We start from the raw sequence: 23,151 nt of genomic DNA, 5'->3' as shown, positions 1-23,151 counted from the left end.
TAGATAGATATGATACAAACCACTGCAGTGCAGTACCTGTAATACCTACAGCATGTTCTAATCGCTCTAATAGGATATTATGGTCGACAGTATCGAACGCTGCACTGAGGTCTAGCAGGACAAGCACAGAGATGAGTCCACTGTCAGAGGCCATAAGAAGATCATTTGTAACCTTCACTAAAGCTGTTTCTGTGCTGTGATGAGCTCTGAAACCTGACTGAAACTCTTCAAATAAACCATTCCTCTGCAGATGATCTGTTAGCTGTTTGACAACTACTCTTTCAAGGATGTTTGATATGAAAGGAAGGTTGGAGATTGGCCTATAATTAGCTAAGACTGCTGGGTCTAGAGATGCTTTTTGAGTAAAGGTGTAACTACAGCCAGCTTGAAGGCCTGTGGTACATAGCTGATCATTAGAGATAGGTTGATCATATTTAAGATCGAAGAATTAATTAATGGCAGGACTTCTTTGAGCAGTTTTGTAGGAATGGGGTCTAAAAGACACGTTGATGGTTTGGAGGAAGTAATTATTGAAGTTAACTCAGAAAGATCAATTAGAGAAAAAGAGTCTAACTTAACATCAATGGTACTAAGAGTAGCTGTAGATAATATTACATCTGTGGGATGATTACTGGTAATTTTTTCTCTAATGATAAAAATTTTATTTGTGAAGAAGTTCATGAAGTCATTACTAGTTAACGTTAAAGGGATGGTTGGTCAGGAAGTCCAGAAATGGCATCTTACTAATTTAGAAGATCATCATTTAGCTGGAAAAATAATCACTCCAAGTGACTCTATTAAAAAAGGCTCTCAGTAAAGCTAGAACATTTCACTATTCATCACTGATTTTTAAGAAAATAAGAACAAACTTGAGTTGGGATGGGTCCCGGTATCAGTTCTGACATAAACGGTAGTAACCAGACCGAAAAGCAGCGCACATTTCGGTGCTTTTTTCCCCCCTGAGATGTCAGACACTTTGGATCCTAGCCAATCATTTTACCTTTGCGAGCGTAGTAGGCGGGCCCAGGTACGAACGTTCTTTTAGAGCAGAGCTACAGATTAAAAATGACCAAGGCGAAGCGGTCAAAGTCCTGCTGTACTTCACAACAAAAGATGCAAACTCAGCAGCAACAAGTGCTTTAAGCTGATACTGTGATACTGTCAAAGGAGGTAACACCTCGAATCTGATGAAACACCTGGCGACGCATAGCGTTTTTTTTAAAAGCCGAGAAATGCACCATATTTGATAGCTTGCTGCCAGACCTCACACCGTGCACATCTACTGCGGGTGTGGTGCCTGTTATCGGACCTGGAGTTAGCAACATCCCCCAAAAACCCGAAGAGGAGAGTCCTGGCCCCTAGCCCTGCCAGTGTAGCAGAAATGATGAGGATGATGATGCAGCAGCAGCCGTTCTTCTCTGCGTGAGTAGCTTCATGTTGTTCGTGTGTAATTTACGTTGAGTAGGCTAACCACGTTATTACATTAATGCATGTAAGGTGAACTAGCAAACATCATCATAGCTACATGCGGCTGTCTTCTTGTTTGATGGCAGATGCTCCCTTCACCCTGGCCAAAAAGGCTAAAATGACCAAAGAAAAAGTGGAAAACAGCTAAACATGAGAGGTTTTTGGACAAAGTTTGTGTTCTCCATTCTTTAAGCACCGGCACCGTTTCAAAAGTACCGGTTTGGCACTGGTATCGGATAAAACCTAAACGATACCCATCCCTAAACTTGAGTCTGTAGCCAGGATGACAAACAGAGCTCCAAACATTCCTTTAATCTCAGCTATTAACGAATTCATGAATTTCTTCACAAATAAAATCTTAACTATTAGAGTGAAAAAATACTGATACCAATACTGATGACCATGAACTTTTACTACAGAGATCAGAGCATGCAGTAGGTATTAAAGTTTCTGCACCGCAGTGACTTCAGTGATGTCTGTCTAACAGACTCCAATTTGCCTTCTTCACATTCTCAGGTTAATAATGGAGTTCCTCAGGGTTCCACGCTGGGACCAGTTCTGTTTATATTTTAAATGCTTCTTCAAGGTATCGTTACAAGGCATCGCATACTTCTTGGGTATGCAGATCAACCTAGCTCTTTGTAGCCAATTAAATTGCAGGAATGTCTTTAAGACAACACTGAGTCAGGAGTCAGAACAGACTCTACCTGCTGAGGAGACTGAGATCTTTTGGAGTGCAGGGGGAACTCCTGAAGACCTTTTTAGACTCTCTGGTGCTGTCGGCCATCTTCTATGTTGTTGTTTGTGGGAACAGCAGCTTATCTACAGCAGAGAGGAAGCGGGTGGATAAGCTCTGTCCCAGGATGTTCCTCGACCCAGTTCAGGTAGTAGGAGACAGAAGAACTCTTAGACTATGTCTCCCTCTCCATGCATGAAGCAGATTAACTGAAAAGCCTTCAGTTAATCCAAAATGCTGTATTTCTCCTGTATTGGCTTCCCTTCATTGGCTTCCTGTTAAATCCAGAATTGAATGTAAAATCCTGCTCCGCACATACAAGGTCTTAAATAATCAGGCCCCATCTTATCTTAATGACCTTGTAGTACCATATCACCCTATTAGAGCACTTCGCTCTCGCTCTGCAGGCCTACTTGTTGTTCCTGGAGTGTTTGGTCCCAACTATATGCTTTAGCAAAAAGGAAAGTTAAAAGTAGAGATAGTGTACAATGGTGCAGCTGCCATACAATGGCATGTTGTGTTGTTCAGGAACTTTCAACAGTTCTTCACACAGTCACAGTCAATGGAAACCTCTCTTTAAACACTTACAATATAATACTGTTGACTCAGCATCACAAACACTGTCTCGTTTGTGGTCTCTGACCAGAGAGACATGTGGAGATGTTCCATGTAAATATGAAAATTTTCCATACAAATATATTCCTGCTGTGTTCCTGCTGCACCCTGTTTTACATGTTGTTTATTCACATCCTGGTTTTTTCTTTTTCTCATACTTTTTCCATTCCAAACATCCAACATCCTGCACGTGAGAAGGAGGATACTCTGCTTTTCCATTGGCTGTGCTTTGCATGTACATCACAGGTGTTACTGAAACAGAGTAAATCCAGCAGCTCTGTGTTTGATCCTCCATCAGCTCTTCACTGTAATCCAGATCTCCTAACATGATGCTCTGCTCCGGACTCAGCAGCACACTGTGTGAGTACAACACACTGATCATCCTTTATTTATACATGAAATCAGCTGCACATGTTCAGTCTAATCCTTTTCTAGCTTTCCACTGTGCTGTACTGTGACATGCTTTTCTTTCTGCTTTATTGGATCAGTTCATCTAACATCCTAAATACATGTTTGCATCACCTCAGCAGGACAGTTAGGCTTCACAGAGTCCTGAGAGCAATTCATGGCTGATCATTTACTTTGAAGAGTTGAAGTCAAACTGTCAACACAAATAAGTTTATTGACAAAAGTTGGAAAGATGAAGAGAATAAATGTGTCATTGAAATCTGCTGTTTAGAAAGAGTTTCCAAAGAATCCAGGTGTGAATGAAAGCAGCAGCTTTCTCCTGTTTGCTTTTCATTTCTGTTTCATGTTTTGAGGTGAATTCAACTTGATATCAAACACACAGTCTGACACTGAGCTTTCTTTCTGTCTCTTTCAGTGCTGGCAGCAACCTGTTCACTCATCACTTCAGGTAAATGCTGTTTTACTGCTTCTTATATTCTGGTCACAAAGAGCCTTTCTGTGAACTTTCTCATTATTAGAGCTCACCTCTTCTTCTTCTGTCTGTAACTACTAAATATTGTATTTGTGTGATCTAAAATCTAAACTCTATCCTTCACACACACCTTTTTAAAATCTTATTTCTGTTCCCAGTGAAAATGAAATGAAACCTGTCTGGTGGCTGCTGGGCGGGTGGGGGGGGGGGGGGGGGGGTTCTGGATGTTGTGGGGCTCCTTGTTGACATGTGTGAGGAAATCAGGGATAGAGGCTTTGGATTGCAATCCTTTAAATCAATTTTGATTTAAAGCAGACCTTCTCAAAGTGTGGGGTCCGCCCCCTAGGAGGGGGCACAGAGCCATTGCAGGGGGGTATGAAAAGGGGGGGGGGGGGGATACAAAACGCTTGGACACTGCTAGCACGGGGCGGCCACAGAAACGCAAAGCAGGAGATGAAGCGTCGCTGAATAAGTTTCCAAACCAACTTCATTCTGAGCCAAAGACGAGAAAATATGGTGAAGCAAATCTGCCCTTTGGCTTCACCTGCACAGGTGCTGAGGTCGGTCTCCCTGCAGAACTGGTTTCCCTGCGTCGGGAGCAGCGCTGGGCTGTTCAAATCACAGACAAACAGGATCCCACATTCTTGATCTTTAGTTCACAAACACTTGTTGTAATGACTAACTGCTCCTGACATGTTGGAGATGTTTGCTCTTTATACAGTAAAGTTACAGCAGGATACAAATAACATCAGGCTGATCCTGCCACGATTTGTTCCCTCGGTTCAAATCACTGACTAACAGGATCCCACAGCTGTTTATGTTTTTGAACCCATTTTGCACAGAGAGACATTTTTTGACAAATGTATTGATGCAATGTTGAATATAGATAGATAATAACATGATAGATATTATGTCTCTGCACTCTTTACAAAATGTGATCTTTGTTGTCCACCCTGGAGCTAAATCAGCCAGCAGCTTCAGCAGACAGAGGTTACTGTAAGCTTCGCTGACACTAACCGTGTTTCACATCCATCAGGGAAAACTAAAGTAAGATGAGGGACCAGCTGTAGCTTCACCTTCAGCAAGAAAATGATCAACACATTCCCCATTAATTTATCAGAAATGTACAATTTATTTTTTATTTCAGGCTTTATCAGAGCTCAAGTTTCTCCTCCTGTGACCCCCATATCCACAGGGAGAGTGGTCACCTCTAACGGCCTCAGTGTTCATCGCCTGAGCTGTGGTAAGATGGAAAATAGTGTCCAAGAATTCACTGCAGATCAAATTCAGACTCTCAGGCTAAATTCAACAAACTTAACAAGTATTGGATGAACTGTTTATAGTTTACAGCCTTTTTATGCACAGCTGCTTATTTTCAGTTTAAATTGTATTTTCCTGATCAACAAACCAACAGTGCATTTATTCTTTAAAAAAAAGCTCTGAGGATGTTGGACTGTGTATAAAAGTTCAGAAACATTTGATGTAGATTAGAAACAAAAACACTGACTTAAAGTTTCCTCCTTGATCAGAGTTAATGTAATATCCACTGTGGTGGTGTACAGAGGTACAATCCTCATTATTTATGGATCTGCAGCATCTGAGTCTGAAACTGAAGCCTGAAACCTGGATTATTGCATGTTGTGTTGAGTTGTTCCTTTTCTCTCATACTGTGTCTGTATAACAGTGGGTGGAATGATCATTGTGAGGTCAGCTGAGTACAGATGTGGAGGTGGAGTAACCTGGTCTCACAGTGACGCTGTGAACAACGTGAGGAACAGGTGAGCACTGTGGGATGGTAGAAGTGAGCCTTTGATTCAAAAGAAGAAACAAACTAAAACCTGTTGAACAGCTTTACTCAAACTAACAGGAAGTAAATGATTACCTGAAAGTAACTTGTTTCATATCTTTGAGCTGAAAACCAGCTGTTTCTGTCTCCCTGCAGCTGTGATGGAAAAACCGAGTGTGACATAAAGTCAAACATTACTTATGATCCTGGAGTCTGCAAATACCTGGAGACCACCTACGACTGCTTCCCACGTAACGACTCTGTTAAACCTGTGATTAGAAATGACTGATGAACCCAATCTGTACATGAATGATTACAGTTTCTATGGGATCTGTGTCTGTTTCAGGCCAAAGTGTAACATGTGAAGGATCTCAGGCAAACCTTCAGTGTGGTGAGAACACAGCTTCTATGTCTTTCTACATTTAATGCAGTTAAAAATATCACCATGGTTACAGTTTGACTCTATGAACTCTTCCTCAGATGAAGGACAGGTTATAGTCGTCTCCTGGGCTTATTATGGTCGCCGTGACAAGACCACGTGCTCTCATGGACGTCCTGTCTCTCAGCTCCAAAATGTTCACTGCACCTGGCCAGGAAGCATGAACTATGTAACTACCAGGTACAGATGCTGACTCTGTTTCTTCAGCTCTCCATCTTCTCTCAGATGATGCAGTGAATTTTCACTGATTCACCTTTGACCTGCATTCACAGGTGCAATGGGACAAACAACTGTACTGTTCAAGCAACGAGCCCATACGACCCGTGTGGTGGCATTTATAAGTACCTGGAGGTGTTTTACACTTGTCAGGGTAAGTAACTCAAATAATAAACTTCTAAAGATAATCTTTTAGGGTCGGTACATTCAGACTTGTTTTTGAAGTGAATGAAAATGAAAATTCTTCATCATTTTTAAAAGATGAACCTTTCTGTGCTGAAAAGAATCATCAGAAAATCATCAGTCACGAAGATTTCGTCAGTTTGTTTTAGATCCTGAGTGAACACCTCGTGATTTAATCATCAAATAAATACAAATATTATAAAATAATGATAAAATAAAAATAAAACCAGTCAAAGTGACATTTAAAATGAAAATCAGCTGACATTTAAAAACAGAATTCAAAAAGTGTTTACAAAGTCATTTGAACGAACAAAAGGTACTTTTATTCGTACTTCGTACTTTCGTAATATTTCCTCTGAATGCGAGACGATTGGCAACTCTACTAACTAACCTTATGAATAAAATAAAGTTCACTATCAGTAACATCACAGCACCCACCCAGCTGTATAGAAACCCTGTCATGCTAGCTAGTACGAGTTATTGTAACTGACTGTAAAAAGTCAGCACAGCTAAAATAAACTCCACCTAAACTTGGTTTATATCTGACCCAGATAGACTGCAGGTCATAACTTCTTACCTGAAGTTCAGTTCACCTGACACTCGGACCGGCGGCCTCCTCGGGTCTCTCCTCCTGCCTCCCCTTCCCTCATCCACCTGCTGGAAGCTCTGCCACAGCCACCACCAAACAACTGAGTTATTTTTACAAATCTGCCAATCCACCAGCTTTCATTGTTTATACTGTTACAACAACAACAAAAAAAAAGAAAAAAACCCCATCGGCCCATAAAAACGAAAAATCACCATCGGGCATACCGGATGGCCAGTCCAGCTCTGATTGTAGGGTAGCAAACATCGTCGGAAAACACGTTTTCAACACTGCAGGTTACCTGGTGTAATGCTTTACTGAAACATGGTCTGACTCCTATCTAACTATATAAAGAGTAACTGAAGGTTAAGCCAGGCGCTCACACCTCCGCTCTGCTGCGTCTCAGCCACCATCTCTCTGGCAGAAAGGGCGCTAGAGCAGAGCAGGGGAGAGGCGAGCTGGAACAAACCATTTCTTTTGGGGGGGGATTTATACGTTTGTCTTTAGAATATTACGTCTCAACCAAGTACTGTATGGTTTTTCTATTTTTAGTAGTGTGTCACACAAACAGCAAATATTGTCAAAAAAAGTAAGACATCTTTGGGGTGCTTTGATTCCTTTGGGCTATATATGAGCTAAAAACGCCCGTGTTTAAAACTAAGTATGTTCCCTAAAACGGTGACAGAGCTACAGACCCATGACAGCCTTACCCAGTCAGCAAGCAGCTATGACCAGCACTACTTGTGCAGTTAATAAGAGGACAGGTAATGTTTGTCGCATTGTTACGCACAGCACGCTCATTTGTTTCAATTCGTCAGTTGCCACAAGACAACTGACCAACGTGTACATAATAAGCTAATACTCCTGGGTGCTATAGAGTACAGTGTACGCTGTTCACCATACTTCATGGCTTTGCTGCATCAGTCTGCCTCTCTGAGTTAATTTGTGTTTCTCCTACAGCTCTGGACCGCCCAGGTCTGATGCAAGCCAGATCCTTTTATTTAGTAAAAATGGGATTAATAGTTAAACATTATTGTTGAGGGGCACAGACAGGACTCCGCACGCACACAAACATTACAAACAAAAGGGCACTTTGGGCACCCATCAGGAAAGGGGGGGTGCTCAAGCCCCTCCCGCCCCCCCCCTCTGCACGTGCCTGGTGAAAGGGGACAATCTGGGGATCCGTGGGTCCAAGGGGAAACTCACACGTCCATATAGTGGGGAAGTCACACAACTGTCACACAGGAGAGGAAAATTACTCACAGTCTGAAAAACAAGCACAAATTCACGGAGCTGAGAGAATCACTAACGTGTCTCGCACAACCGTCCAGCGACCAGAAGCACAGCGTCCCGGCCTTAAATGGTGGGAAGATAATGGCAGCTTAATTGCGAACAGGTGTGTGGGCCAAGGATGGGAGCCCACAGTGAGCTCCGCCCAGGCAGAGCGGTGAGGAGAGAGTGAGAGAGAAACAATACACATGTAGCCTTGCGGGGCCGGCTGGGTAGACACGGGGACGTGACATGTTCACTCCGTCAGCTGTTGAACACCTGCTGCTGATTTAAGAAACACGCCCATGTTAACTGGTGACAGTCACAGTTTAACGTTTTCAGCTGTGTGCGCCCTGTAAAGTAACACCATCAGGATGTTCTACATTTAATGACGCACATCGATGGATTGGTGCAGGCGTATCTCAATAAGTTCTGCTCAAATAACTGGATTATGGATTCCTCATAACCAGGTGTGTTATGAGGAATGTTGTCACAGTTTATTTATAATGTGTTGTTATAAGCTGATTAAAAAACAGAGCCATCCAGTTACTATGTTACAGCGCCACTGTCAGGGTTCCTGGGCCGCTGACCCAGCGTTTTCAGTTTGGTCTTCTGTCAGTGTTTAGTTTTCATGTTGGTTTCCTGTTTTATTGTGTTAGCCTTTTGTCTGTGTGTACTTTGTTCATTTCTACTTCCCAGTTTCTCATTAGTTAGTTCAGCTGTGTTCTTACCGGTTTCTAATCATCCTCATCATCCAGTCGGTTTCCCTGAGTTCCTGGTATTGTTCTCACCTATTCTGCGTGTGGGCTTCCGTGCTGGCTCTTTAACTGGCCAGCATGTCGTGGAGTGGGTGGGAGGTGTCGTCCAACATCGTCCTTCTCTTGGACAACATCCACGTCTCAGACACCACCTTAAGGGAGTCCGGCTCCATCCCCACAACATTACTGGCCTTGCAGATCAGTTTATTTAGTCTGTTAGCATCTGTGAACCTCAACCTGTTGTCCCAGCATGCAAGAGCATAGAGGACAGGACTGGCCACAACAGACTGATAGAAAATCCTGAGCACTGTCCAAAACACGCTAAAAGACGCAGAAAATACAGATATCTCTGGCCTTACTGTAGAGTACCCAGTCTAGTTTATTTAATGTGTACTCTGAGGTATTTATAGTCCTTCACCGTGTCCACGTTGACCCCCTGGTTTGAAACACAGGTCGCAGCTTTCCTGGTCCTCCTAAAGTCCACAATCAGGGCTTTTGTCACACTGAGCTGCAGATGATTCTGCTCGCACCATGTGACAGAGGAGTCGACCACAGCCTGGTACTCCATCTCATCACTCTCACTGATGCATCCAACCGCTGCAGAGTCATCAGCAACCTTCTGAAGATGGAGGTCTCTGTGCAGTGGCTGAAGTCTGTGGCGTAGAAAGTGAAGAGGGGAGAGCATGGTCCCTTGTGTTGCCTCTGTGTTCCTGATCACATTGTCAGACACAAAGTGTTGAAGACGCACATATTGTGGTCTTCCTGTCAGGTAATCAACAATCCAGGACACCGCAGAGGCATCTACCTGCATCACTATCAGTTTATCACCCAGGAGGGTCGGCCTGATGGTGTTGAATGCACTGGATAGTCAAAAAACACGACCCTCCCAGTGCTCACCGGTTGGTCCAGGTGGGCGTAGACACGACTGAGCGTGTTTGGTACAGGAAAGAGGGATGACGTCTTCCACAGCACTGGTGCACAGGCCTCGAGGACACCGGGACTCGCCCTGTCTGGTCTTTCAGGCTTTTTTAGTGGAGTCGTTCATTTGTCTCTGAACCTGGTCCTAGGTAAAAGTTACAGGTGGAGCAGGAGTGTCAGGACTTTCACAGTATGCTCAGGTGCAATGAGGAGAAAGAGGGAGAGAGAGTGGTGTGGCTTTGGACTGTAGGCTGACTACAGTTAAGTCAGTCGGGGGGTGAGCGTTAGCTGCAGTGTCAAATCTGTAGAAGAACAAATTCAACCTGTTGGCCCTCAGCTCTGCTTTTGAATGGCGTGAGTCCAGTGACGCTTTTCAGGACTTTTCAAGCTCCTTAGACTACCGTGACCTGGGTGACTGAGAACCTACAAAGACATATCTTCATGCCACTCCAGAGCTTTCTCATGTTGTTCTGCTGGAGTTCCCACTCCAGCTTTCTCCTGCAACTGTCCATAGCCTCTCTGATCGTGCCCTTCAATAAAAACGAAACCCTTTCCACCTCCTCTCTGTGGCCCTCTTTTTATCGTTGAGGAGAGCTGTGATGTTCTTTCACCCACGGCTTGTTATCCGAATAACAATGTATAGTCCGAGCTGAGATAATGGAGTCTGAGCAGATGGTTATGTAATCACTGATACACTCAGTGTCCTGTGGGGCTCACAACGTATCTGCCTGTTGCCTCATAACAAGTTCTCTCTCAGCTGGTAAAACAGACGACATACTGTGTGAAAGTTGGAAGTATAGCATTCAAAGTGATGTAGTGGAAGTCATCCAAGGTGGCTATGAAGGCATAGAGTGCTGAGTCTGTAACCAGGTATCGCAGAAGGAATAATGTCAAATGAACCTCATCAGCTTAAATTCAAATAGACTCAGTAGTGGAACACGGCTAGGTATTTTCTTTGTCTTTTGAGGAATTATTAATCTGATTATCGACCTTCTACCTTTACAATTATTTTGCAGCTCCTTCCTGCCCTGCTGGTTGGACTTGGTTTGGAAGTCGCTGTTTCATCTTTGATAGCAGTCAGAAGAACTGGACTGATGCTAAGGTACATCAGAAATAACAGCAGCTGTATGTGTACATGTTATATGTGGGACATATAAAAAGCTTCCTGCTGTGAGAATCATTCAGTGAAAGAAGACTTGCTTTATATTCATATTCACACACAGTTGGAAGTGCATGAGTAAATACACAGGACTTCTGTTCTTAGCTGATTATTGCTGCGGCGTCACAGCCCTGCACTAACAGCTTCATGCTGATACATGCAGTGCAGTAATGTTCATGCAGTGATGTTCAGAATTCAGAGCAAACATTCCCTCCTCGTGTCTCTTCTATTCATCAGCTCTCTCTTTGCTGCCTTCATCAAACTCACTTTATCTTTGATTTTAAATGCATTCTCACACTTTTCATCTTCTGTGCACCTCATCTTCCTCCTCAGAGTTCCTGTCAGACACTCGGTGGAAATCTGGCCTCATACCACAGCACAGCTGAGTACACCTTCATCAGAAAGCTCATTTACACAGCAGCAGGGTCGTATACACGAGCTTGGGTTGGAGGCAACGACAGAGAGACTGTAAGTGTTTCACAGATAAAGAGGATGAGCTGCAGCTGTTTCTGATATTTCATATGTTTCTCTTCATATTCATCAGTTTGATTCAAAGGTCAACATGTGACAGACTGATTAATCAGGACTTTGTTCCTGGAGACAGATGTTGCTGTTGACTTGACTTTTCTTTTCATTTTTTACCTGCACAAACAAAATGAACCTTCGTTGTGTTCGAGTGGTGTAAGAGGTCTCATGTCTGCACTCTCAGCATAGATGCATCAAAGTACATCAGAACAAACTGAACTTTATTCTTCCAGGAAACTGTGTGGAAGTGGAGTGATGGTTCCCAGTTTGACTTCACAAACTGGGGTAATGGACAACCTGACAACTCTGGAGGAGGAGAAGATTGTATGGAGATAAACCGTGGAGGTACAAACTGAAAGTGGGCCTGTTGATGAAATGTGTTTGGTTTTTATATTGACTGAAGTCATGTGATCTTAGGTCTTTATAAGAACTGTGTTTGTTCTTTTTACATTAGAGAAGAAGAAAACATTTACAGCACAGACCTCTGATTTTATTTCTTTGTTTTGATTCTTTACAGGACGAGATTATGTCAACGATGTGGGATGTCGAGGGAACAGCTCTTCTGTTTGTGTCAGAGGTCTGACACATCTGACATGATGATGTCACAGCCTCACTGCTGATGTCACTTCCAGCAGGATGTCAAGCCTCGATGACATCACTGCTGGAGGGTATTGATCAATATGATTTCATATCACAATAAACATGAATAAATAGATATCCTGAGCAGCAATCAGTCTCACCTGTTTTCCTAATTTCATTCTCACTTTGTGTAATATACTGAAAATAATTTAGTAAAGCCACACACACAGGTTTGTGTAAGTGACACAATATAGAATATAATTTAGAAAATTCAAACAGTCTAGCTGGTTTCACTTCCTAGCTGTAAAAGCACGCTTCTGCAAAAGCATGCAGTTTCCTGTCAGCACTTTTTTGGCACAGAGTGTACTCAGAGTTAGGCCTTTCTCATATGAAGCAATATAATCAGCATATAAACATTTAAGATAATAAATTTAAACCTCAACACCTCCCAGCCCATTGTTTATTCAGTGGGCTGGTTTCACTCATTATGCAAATGTATGTTTATAAGAATGGGGAAACCTGCAGTCAGCTGAGACTGGAGAAGTCACTTGGATGCAGTGGCGGTCCTAGCCTGTTTGGTGCCCTGGGCGAACACCCCCTCTGGTGCCTCCCCACCCCGTCCCCTGTACTCTCTACCCCACCCCACACCCACACATAAAATATATTAAGGATTGTACATTAACATATTTTACTGTAAAAACTGTTATTTTAACAAATAAACAACTGACAATGGCTAATTAACCTCTGGGGTCGACGGACGCGCCGGTGCATCAAAATCACATGACCAATTTAAGACAACACAGCTACAAGATGCAGCGACTCAGAGTCTCCATTTCAACTTGGGTCGAAACTGCGGTCTTCAAACTATACGCCAGTTTTTGAATTGTGTCGATGGGCCACGTAAAACCAGAGTTATGCTAAAAAATACACACAATGTTTTTTTCTGAACAAAACAGTGGTGTTTACAGCGGGAACAACAGTAAAAATGACGTTTTCTACGGACAGCGCTAGCAAACACTCTCCGCTTGCGAGTGAAAATGTCACGACTGGGGCTGCAGCCGTGTGAAGTTCGGAGAAGGAGGACTTTGCAGCACTTACTTGAGAAGCAGGGAGGTTTATTAGAGAAGACAGAACACAAAGTGGGGATGGCAAAACAGAACTGAGGATAACCTAAACTGGGAAAACTAAACTATAGAATGGCAAACCTGAAACACGAGAGGAGAACTGCAGGGAGAGCACATAGTGGAGACACAGAGAGGTTCACGGAGCAACGCAGAAACACAGGGTGACACAGAGGATGAACACAGACGACGCGATGAGGAACAGAGGCAGACACACACTATAAATACACAGAGACACACTGGGAAATCACACACAGGTGGGAGACACAGCTGGGCCTGATTAACCTGACGAGACAGGGGAACACTAACACCAGGGACCAACAGGGGGAGCACAAACCCAGGAACCCAGCATCCAAAACCCCAAAACACAAAACAGCCCATAAATAATAATAATAATAATAATAACATCAATAAATACACTAAACACAAAATCACTGAGTAAGGACTCAGGACCATGACAGAAAAAAGAAAAAGAAATAACACCCCTTCCCTATTTGTGCTAGATTTTAACATGTCAGCCAATCAAAAAAATGATAAGGCAACATGTGTCACTTGTTGTTTAGGCAGAAGGGGAAGTTTTTAGGAGTGACACCCGCAACGGAAAGCGGGCGAGCGAAAAAAAGAGAGAGAGCAAGTTTTCATATGTGAGACATTAGTGACGTTTAGCGTGTTTGAAGGCTGTAGTTAGTGTGTTGTGTAGTTATTGTTTTGTATTGTGTGTCAGTGAGACTGCTGAAATTCATATTTGCCCCCAAAAAGCCATAAAAGGCAGATTCCAGTGTAAACGCTGTTCCCACATGGAAAACTGGACTGATGCACCTCCTGCTGTCAGACCTGCAGGGTTTAGGCCTGTGCTGTTATCTTCTGTCTTATACTGAACACAAACTATTTTTTTGGACTGGCACAAATAATTTGTGTGCCTTCTTATTTGATGCAGCACAACTGATTGTTCTGTAAATAGATTTAAATGGTTATATAAAAAAACGCCTGAGGACATGGCTGCATTTTTAAATGGTAAATGGCCTGTATTTATATAGCGCTTTACTAGTCCCTAAGGACCCCAAAGCGCTCTACATATCCAGTCATCCACCCATTCACACATTTTTAGGTAAATAGTACCATATAACTTTGTTGTTTGCAAAATTTGTGCATATCTTTAGAAGTGTACAATTTCTATTTGCATTTCAAGTTATGAAAATGATTTGTTAAACATGTTTGTGGGTTTTACAGTAAAAAATACAACCTTTTTCTACTCGGATTTTGAATTTTTTTGTCTGAATTTAGATCAATTGTGTATATATAATAATATAATATAATATAGTATGCCAAAATGAAAAAATAACTCAAATGTCAGATATTTGAGGTTGTGCTGAAAATAATGATACCAAACAAGGCAAGAAAAACATATTTTAAAGGTGAAATATAGAGGTAAAATCAAAAGTAGTCAAAAACAGCCAATTATACCCTGGACTCCAGAGGGTGAATATTGTGCTGAACACAGTCCAAAAGATTCAGTAAGCTACATCAGTTTCTACGGTTTACTATCATAGCCAAGTGGCTAACAAACAAAGTTTAGTCTGTTACTGTTACTATTTTTAGAATTTCTTCTTGGTCCAACTGTAACCCACATAATTTCCTTAGGGATTAATAAAGTATTCTGATTCTGATTGTTCCAGGATAACCTGCCATTATCCAATCACACATCTGCTTACCTGTATCTTTTGCTCGTTTCCCCTCCTCTTTTTTTCTTGTTTTTCTAAACTGAAGACCTGATGGCTTTAAACTTGTCTTGTCCACCTTCCATTGGTTTTAATTTTGCACCCATCCCCCAACCCGAGGATCACCACAACATAACCTAACCCAGGATTCAAATCAGGAATACATAATGGGCTTGGATTTAAAACATTATGAATGAAATGTGCTCTATTTGGAAGCAGCTGACCCCTCCCCTTTTGACAGGTTGTGTGTGAGACTTTAAATCATCAAAATGTAAATTTTAAATTGTTATTGATCCCTTTACCCCGAGTCCTAAAGTGTATATTTATTTTCTTACTCTTCTTATATTTATTGTTTGTTTACTTGCACTGCTGTAACTGGTCGTCTCATCTCTCTATAAACTGGACTGAATGTAGCGGAGATGACAATAGTGTTTACTTTGACTTCACCACAGCAGCGAGCAGGCGCACCGAGGGCTCTCGCGCTCACTTTATAGAATTTAAAAAAAACATTGGTGCAAATCATAACTCTGTATCATAACATCTGGTGGTTTTGTGATTGTTGGTTTGTTTTTATTTTGTTTTATTTTGCGAGTTGGTTATTAGCTGCTGCTCCAGCCAGAGAATCCCCCATCGCCCCACCCTCTCCTCCCTGTGCCGCAAGCAGCAGGCGCACCTCGCAAACGGAGGGCGCCCTTACACCCAGCAAATGGGCGGCAGAAAACCGACCGGTGCCTATGCCAACTTCAAAATGCGCTGGCTGATGTTGGGGCAGCATGAGTACGAGCAACTTCTTTTTGGAGATGCCCGTGATACCACCCTCACCGCGATGCCGCCCTGGGCAACCGCCCATGTCGCCACTATCAAAAACCGCTACTGCTTGGATGAGTGACAAAGCGACCCACTGAAAACACTACGTCCAGATGAACAGAATCAACATTTGGGGATCAAGGACGTCATTCCTGTTGGTCTGGACAGACATCAGTTTGCACACATGTGGAACCGTTCAACAGAGGATGTGGTCGCATTAGCCCTGCATTAAGCCCTGACCCACCCTGAACACAACTCTCATTTTAGGATGCTATTTGTTGACTTAAGCTTGGCTTTCATCATGGTGAGCCCAGTTCAGCTGGCTGTAAAGCTTCGTAACCTGGGTTTGTCGACACAGTTGTGCCACTGGATCAGAGACTTTCTCTTCAACAGGCTTTAGGTGGTGAGAATGGGGAGCTGGACATCTTCCACACGGATCCTGAACATGGCCACGCCACAGGGCTGTGTGCTCAACTTGGCTCTTATGCTCTTATGTGATCAGTGAGATGCTGGGGTATAAGTTGAACAGCCACAAGGAGCAATACCCTCAATGGAGAAGGAGAAAGGTGCAACAAAGAAGGTACCTAAGAAGTATAGCAAGCTGTCCATACCTGAGGCCTTGGAAACTGCCAAGCAAAGACTCACAGCCTTGGCTAGATGCTTGAGGAGGTACACCAGAGAGATAGAATGCAGGAGAATAAACGAGCGGTTCTCCACAGAACCAGCCAAGGTGTACTCTCAGTGGCAGGTGAACAATATGAGAACAGCACCACTGAGGCTGGAGACAGAGCAATACTGGAAGAGCATATGGGAGAAGGATGCAACCCATAACGGCAATGCTCAGTGGCTAGAGGATCTGAGGGCTGACCACAGCGACCTCCCTGAACAGGGTCCAGTAACCATCACAGTGGCAGATATCCAAGAAAGGGTCTCCAGTATGAAGAGTTGGACAGCACCAGGGCCTGACATGGTTCCCGCCTACTGGCTGAAGAAGCTGACTGCACTCCACGAGTGCCTGGCAGCACAAATGAACCAGCTGCTAGTTAACGAGAGACACGCGGAATGGCTAACCGAAGGTCGGACGGTCCTGATCCCCAAGGACCCCAAGAAGGGACCGGTCCCCTTCAACTACCGACCAATAACCTGCCTCAGTACTACATGGAAGCTCCTGTCAGGCATCATATCGGCTAAGATGAACAGGCACATGGGTCAATACATGAGTGGGACACAGAAAGGAATTGGCAAGAATACCAGAGGCGCAAAACACCAGCTACTGGTAGACAGAACAATCAGCCGAGACTGCAAGACCAGACTGACCAACCTGTGCACTGCCTGGATTGATTACAAGAAGGCCTATGACTCAATGCCCCACAGCTGGATACTGGAATGCCTAGAATTGTACAACATCAAGGGGACCCTAAGAGCCTTCATCAGGAACTCAATGGGGATGTGGCGTACAACACTAGAGGCCAACTCCAAGCCCATAGCACAAGTCACCATCAAGTGCGGGATCTACCAAGGAGATGCTCTGTCCCCACTGCTGTTCTGCATAGGCCTGAACCCCCTCAGTGAGATCATTAACAAGACTGGCTACTGTAGAATAAGGAGGGGATGTTTTTCTCATTATCATTTAATATTTTAATATGCCATTATTAGTTCCTTAGAAGTATATAACCAGCTTTGCATTAAGCATAAATTGAAGTTTTTGATCTTACATTATTCTTTGCATTACAGTGATAGTGATAACTTTAGTTTGATCTTTCTTACAGGTACCAGAATAATAACATGATTTTCCATTGCAGATGTAATCATGATCATTCCATACACATTGCAGTTTGTTGCTCATTCTAGAGTTGTGCTCAAGGTAATTAAAGGTTAAAAGCTACAGCCAGCGCGAGTCTGGCTGATCTATGGAGGGCAAAGGCTTTGAGCTTGGAAGGCCGCACGCGCTTACACAGCACTTATAAGATGTCATTCTTGGTGATTTTGTGCTTAGTCATGTTTTAATATGTTTTAAGTAGAAGTAGTTGATCCAGCAATATTCATTTAATATTATATACTTGATTTAGAGCAATACACACTGATGGTCTTAATAAATGAAAGAGTCCTTGTAGTTGCCATGTTGTGTCTCAGCAGGGTACAGACGGTTCCAGGAGAAGGGGGGGCAGTTAGCGTCTGCCCTCGGGAAGGAGACAATGTTATTCTTTGTGTTAAATAAAATTGTCAACATTGATTGTATTACACCTGTCACTACGCATGAGGGGGCGTTCTAATACCCTGATTTCATAAAACTATGGAGATGTGTTTTTTGAGATGAGATCTGAGACTGTCTGCATACAGTGTCCATCTCCCACGTGTGTGATCATTAAATCATCGTTTGACTCAACCCGACCGGACCAGTGTTGTTATTGTGGGTTTTTCCTCTGGTGTCCATCCCCAATATTTTGAACCATAACATTTTGGGGGCTCGTCCTGTGGTATTGGGGTGGAAGTGCGAGGTGTGGACGGTCTGAGGTTGTCGAGCGGACAGGCACGGACCAGGGATCTGATGTGAGTGAGCTTCCCGGGTGCATCTAAAAGGTAAGGCACTGCCTGTTGAGTTGATTCCCAAATTGTGCCAAATTGGGCTGCATTAAATTAAAAGCCTGCTCACTGACGTTGCTGGTGGGTGTCTGTTTTGATTTTGATGAGAATCACCGTGTGTTATGCAGTTAAAGTTGTTTAAGAGTATTTAATGAAGTTGAAGAAATATGAAACTGTTCCCAGAAGTAACAGAGAATGTTGGGTTTGAGTCCCTGGATATTGAGCTGAAGGCTCAGGTAGTTTGGTAGGGAAATTAGGACAGAAACTGTTCCCAGAAGTAACAGAGACTGTTTAATTGGTCGTAAAAAAGTTATCTTTCTTCGGTGAGACCCGTTATGGTAAAATTTTTCAAAATTGTTTAGGTGAAAATTGTTATAGGACGGCAGCCCAGAAGTCTGCCAAGAAGCACATAGCCCGGGGGTTACGCCCCCTCCTGGCCGTGGACGCGCGGTCTTGACCTGTCGGCGAACAGGGGTAGTTCAGTTTTGGTTTAACTGTGGGGTACAGGGCATCCCGAAATAAGCTAGGAGTTACCGAGACTCCTCATCGTTTAAAACGGTGTCATGTGCTTGTTTGGACAAAGTTAAATTGAGTTAGGGATTTAGAAGTTAGGTCAGAAACTGTTCCCAGAAGTAACAGATACTGTTTGATTGATTACAAAAAAGTGAAACTTTCTTCGGTGAGACCCGTTAACTTAAATTTGTCGAAATTTGTTAGGTGCTGAATCTGTCAGGCCTGTCAGTGGTTGTAAATATAAGACGTCTTTGTGATATAAAATAGAGTTTTGTCTGAGCTTTGTGTGACCCTGTGTGTGATGAGAGCGCAGCTGCAGCGCTGAGAGCTATTTTTAGACGGTGTGAACATGCAAATGAGCGTGTGGCTGGGAGGAGAACAGAGCTTTTCACTTCCTGCCCAGAGTGTGTGTGAGCCTTAGAAGCAGAAGGCTTTTTATTGCTGAAAGTTTGTAAATATGCTGCTGGTTTTGATGTTATAACAATGTAAATAGTTTTTGATTTAAAAAGAGTGGTTTAAATAATTTTCAGACACACCTTGCAAATGTGCTTATAATGAGTTGGCACTCGGCCTTTGAAGGTCAGAAGCTTCGTTCGGCGTGACTGTCCGGATTGATAAAGTGTAGTAAATGCCTTGAGTGCAGAGGGTTAAATGCAAACAAGCTTACAAACACATAGGTTATGATCAGAATAGGTCCCTAGAAGGCTTTTGAATGTTTTAAACCAAGTGGGAATCACTAGAAGGTTATTTGTTAATCACAGTTGATTTATGTAATGTAAAAAGCATTTAAGACTGAGTAACTTCAGTTTTGAGGAGCATAAGAGAGTGTTCCTAGATCAGAGTAAGCTGCTGTAAGCCAATTGAAAACAAGTTAATTAAATCTTAAACATTTTATACTGATAACACAACTGATTTTAAGCCATATCTTTAAATAAGTAAAGTTCATGAAGTTTTCTGAGCTGCCATGACACAGAGAAAGTGGAGTGTTTCACCCTGAAAGGATGAAATGATGCTCTGCCTTTGTTGTCAAGTTCAAACATAGGCCTTAAATAAATATGAGCCACTAATAAGCGTGACATAATTAATAATTTCAAACAATAAAGCACATTGGGTGAGTGACCCAGATAACAATAATTTATGAGCACGCAATAAAGTGGACCTGTTAGAACCCCTTTGATATTTGTCCCTTCAACAATAAATGATTATATTGTGTCCCATGCACTAAACAGTCCCATTTAATACTGTTAAATCGTTGTTTAAATAGAATAAGCAAACATGTCTGTGCTTTATTTTGCAACCTGTAACATACAAATAGCAGAGGAAGAGGGTCGACTGGAGGTGACCTGTAAATGTCACATAGTGACTGAGGAAGGTGTTTCACCTTATGAGATGACAGTGTGGTCCGTGATTGAGCTGCATGAGCTAAAAGCCTATATACAACGTTGCCTATTTTTATTTCAAGGCTTAAAGGACAAGACTGAGCATGAAAATGATCCAAATTGGGAGCCCACAGAGGCCGCCCACTTTGCTCAGGCTATGATAGAGTCGGTACTAGACGGTTTTGATTTTGATATGCTTGCTTGGGAAATAATGTAATTATCTGTGGAGATGTCTCCAAGCGATTAGTAGATTTAAAGGAGACAAATGTGTGCTTGAGAGTGCGTGGTTGAAATTGTGTGTGTGGGTGTGCGTTTGAAAGGCTTTGAAACATAGATTTGATTTGAATAAAGCTAATCACAGTACTATGGTTTGGCATTGAAGTAGAGCGAGCTATACAGCTAATTATTGAAGAGTTTGGAATTAATTGGTCCATTGCTCCCTCGCTCGGTAAACAACACAGTGAATTTGTTAGTTTGTGAGCAAACATGATATTGCTTTGGAGCAATTTTCTGTGAAAAATTTAAGGCTGTGTGAATGTATTCGAGCTGTGTTATTGTTTTGTGCCCCAAGGTTAACATGCAGTGTGTATGAGTTTATAACATTTATGTTACAGAGTGAAAAGTAGTTATTAAAAGTGAATATTGAAAGAGGCTTGGTTAAGTCTTGACACACTGCGTTGGCTGTGTGTCTTACCAAGCAGATCACAAGGAGACAGTGACCCTGGGAGGAGCGAAAGTAATTCTGAAAGCTAACAGGCAGACATTGCGGAGTGATCCAGAAGGAGGAGCCGTATAACGTCACAAAAAAGGGAGGTAAGCTTGTGTTCTAGGATAATGGCTGACGGCCCGAACACGACACCTACTGGGCACAGAGGCTATAAGCCTCTAAAGGAGCAGCAGCAACAGTTAAAAAAAGCTATTCGCTTAGCTTCCCCTGGATCAACAAAGTTAGCTGAGAAGGAAGGCAAAGCAATGGAAGCTGAGCTAAACAAGCTTATTGCTTCCCAACAGAGAGGGCTGGATGACAAAATAGCCCTAAGTCTTGTGCTCAAAATAGAAGGAGAGAGATGTGAGCAGCAATTGGAACAACTGCAAATCGAGGCAGAGAAACGTTCAATCAACTGGAAAATTAAACAACAAATCAAGAAACTACAGCAAACTCATGCAAAGTGTTGCAAGTGGATGTTCTTGTGGAATGGAGCATCTTCCTGGATGGAGGAGGATGACACAGCTGAGACAGAAGATATGGAAAGCATAATGGAGGCTTTGAAACAACTGAAAGACCAAAATAAGAAGCTGGAAAACCAAATGAAGAACTGGATTCCAAAACCAGGAGATGCTAACAAGTATCACAAAGCAGAGATTCTTCCTTGGGCCACATTAACATCTAATGCCGTAGGACGACAATATGTCATGCCTGTAATGACCCTCAGAGGAGGAGTCGCGTCAGAACCAAGTATAGCCAGGAATCTTAGGTCAAGACAGGTGAAAAAAGAGCAGGGACAGAGGAGGCCTATTTTTAAGAGTTCAAAAGGCAAGGGAAAATTGGGACAGTGTAAAACTGTGACCAAAGCAGAAAAAGCTGCGGGCACTCATTATAATTTGCCTTTAGTGGCTGGTGCAAAAAATGAACCAGTGTACCGCGCATACAAAGTAAGAGATTTGGAGGCATTGGTTAAACAGCTTCCACCTATAACTGGGGGCGGAGCAAGGTGGTTGCGTGAATTAGGCAGACTAACAGAAGGAGAGGAGCTTGCGATTGGCGATTTTCGCGCCATTTCTGCGCGGTGTATGCTCGGTGGTGGGCTAGCAGATGTAGAGGCTATAGCTCGCACAACTCGCCATGCAAATGATTTGCCTTATCATGAAGTGCAATGTGCTTTGTCTGACGCAGTCCGTGAAAAGTACCCAACCCCTAATACAGGAGCCATACCTAAAATAATTTGGGACCCCCAAAACACACCTAGAGAGTTTTTAGAAAAAGCCAGAGATCAGTGGTTGTTAGAAACAGGTACCCATCCGGGTAGAGAAGGTGAGCATCGGGCATGGTTTCGCTCAGCGGTGCTGGCAGGGCTGCCAAACCAGGTCACAGAAGATCTACAGAAAAACCCAGATTTTGCCGTAGCAGATTCGGTGCAGTGGGAAAGACACGTCTCACATCGTTTGCAGCTGGAGCAGGACAGGGCGAACAAGCAGAAAAAAGAGTTGGAGGAGGCACAAGCGTCTCTACTCAAACTGCAGTTGGTGGAGGCCAGAAACAAAGCCAGCGAAAAGAAAAAAGAGGAAAAAGAAAAAACAGAAAAAATTATGATAGTTGCGACCCAGCCTGGTCCTGGGCCTGAATGGCCAGATAGTGGCCCGGGTCCCTGCACTAATGACGGATGGCCCGCCAATGCACCAAGGCAGAACCAACCCACAGGGAATTGGGGAACCGGTGGATCGTACAGAGGGCGTGGTGGCTCAGCGGGGGGAGTACAAAGAGCTCGTGACACGGGGAATCTCAGCAGTGTGCCTTGGAATGTCTGTTGGAGGTGTGGAGCAGAGGGTCATTGGAACAGAAATTGCCCAGAACGTCGTCAGAACTATCAAAGACGAGGCTACCAATCCCAGGCACGTGGAGCTCCAAGAGCAAGAGATGGCTCTAGGGGAGCATATCAGGCCCCAAACCCGAGTGCAGCACCAGCCGCGCAGTATCCAGTGGCTGACTGGAGGGAGGACCAGTACTGAAGGGACCCGGAGGGACCAAACAGTATGGTAATGGCAGATCCCATGCTGTTAATGACTGTAGAAGGGACAGAATTGCCCTTCTTAGTAGACACTGGAGCAACATATTCAACCTTGAGAGCAGCACCAGACAGTGCAACGTTGTCCTGCCACACAGTGAACGTGGTGGGTTTTTCCGGGATCCCGACAA

General features: G+C 43.3%; 1 protein-coding gene and 1 long non-coding RNA gene across 4 annotated transcripts in view; both read left to right on the top strand.

Moving 5' to 3' along the window:
- LOC309697844 (L-rhamnose-binding lectin SML-like) overlaps positions 1 to 23,151 on the top strand; it is a 142,114-nt gene that overhangs the window by 75,825 nt on the left and 43,138 nt on the right. For all 3 annotated transcript variants that reach the window (XM_082520036.1, XM_082520037.1, XM_082520035.1), the window contains one exon: positions 11,771 to 11,882. In XM_082520036.1, the coding sequence (XP_082376162.1) occupies positions 11,771 to 11,882 (112 nt within the window). The remainder of the gene's footprint in view (positions 1 to 11,770; positions 11,883 to 23,151) is intronic.
- LOC309697873 lies at positions 3,009 to 5,427 on the top strand. Its single transcript, XR_014273942.1, has 4 exons — positions 3,009 to 3,178; positions 3,642 to 3,674; positions 4,846 to 4,941; positions 5,383 to 5,427. It is a non-coding gene; the product is annotated as an uncharacterized lncRNA (long non-coding RNA).

This window comes from Aulonocara stuartgranti (assembly GCF_965226115.1).
Source record: "Aulonocara stuartgranti genome assembly, chromosome: 20".
Classification (NCBI taxonomy): Eukaryota; Metazoa; Chordata; class Actinopteri; order Cichliformes; family Cichlidae; genus Aulonocara; species Aulonocara stuartgranti.
The sequence above is the reverse complement of the archived record's forward strand: the minus strand, read 5'-3'. Positions and strand labels throughout refer to the sequence as shown.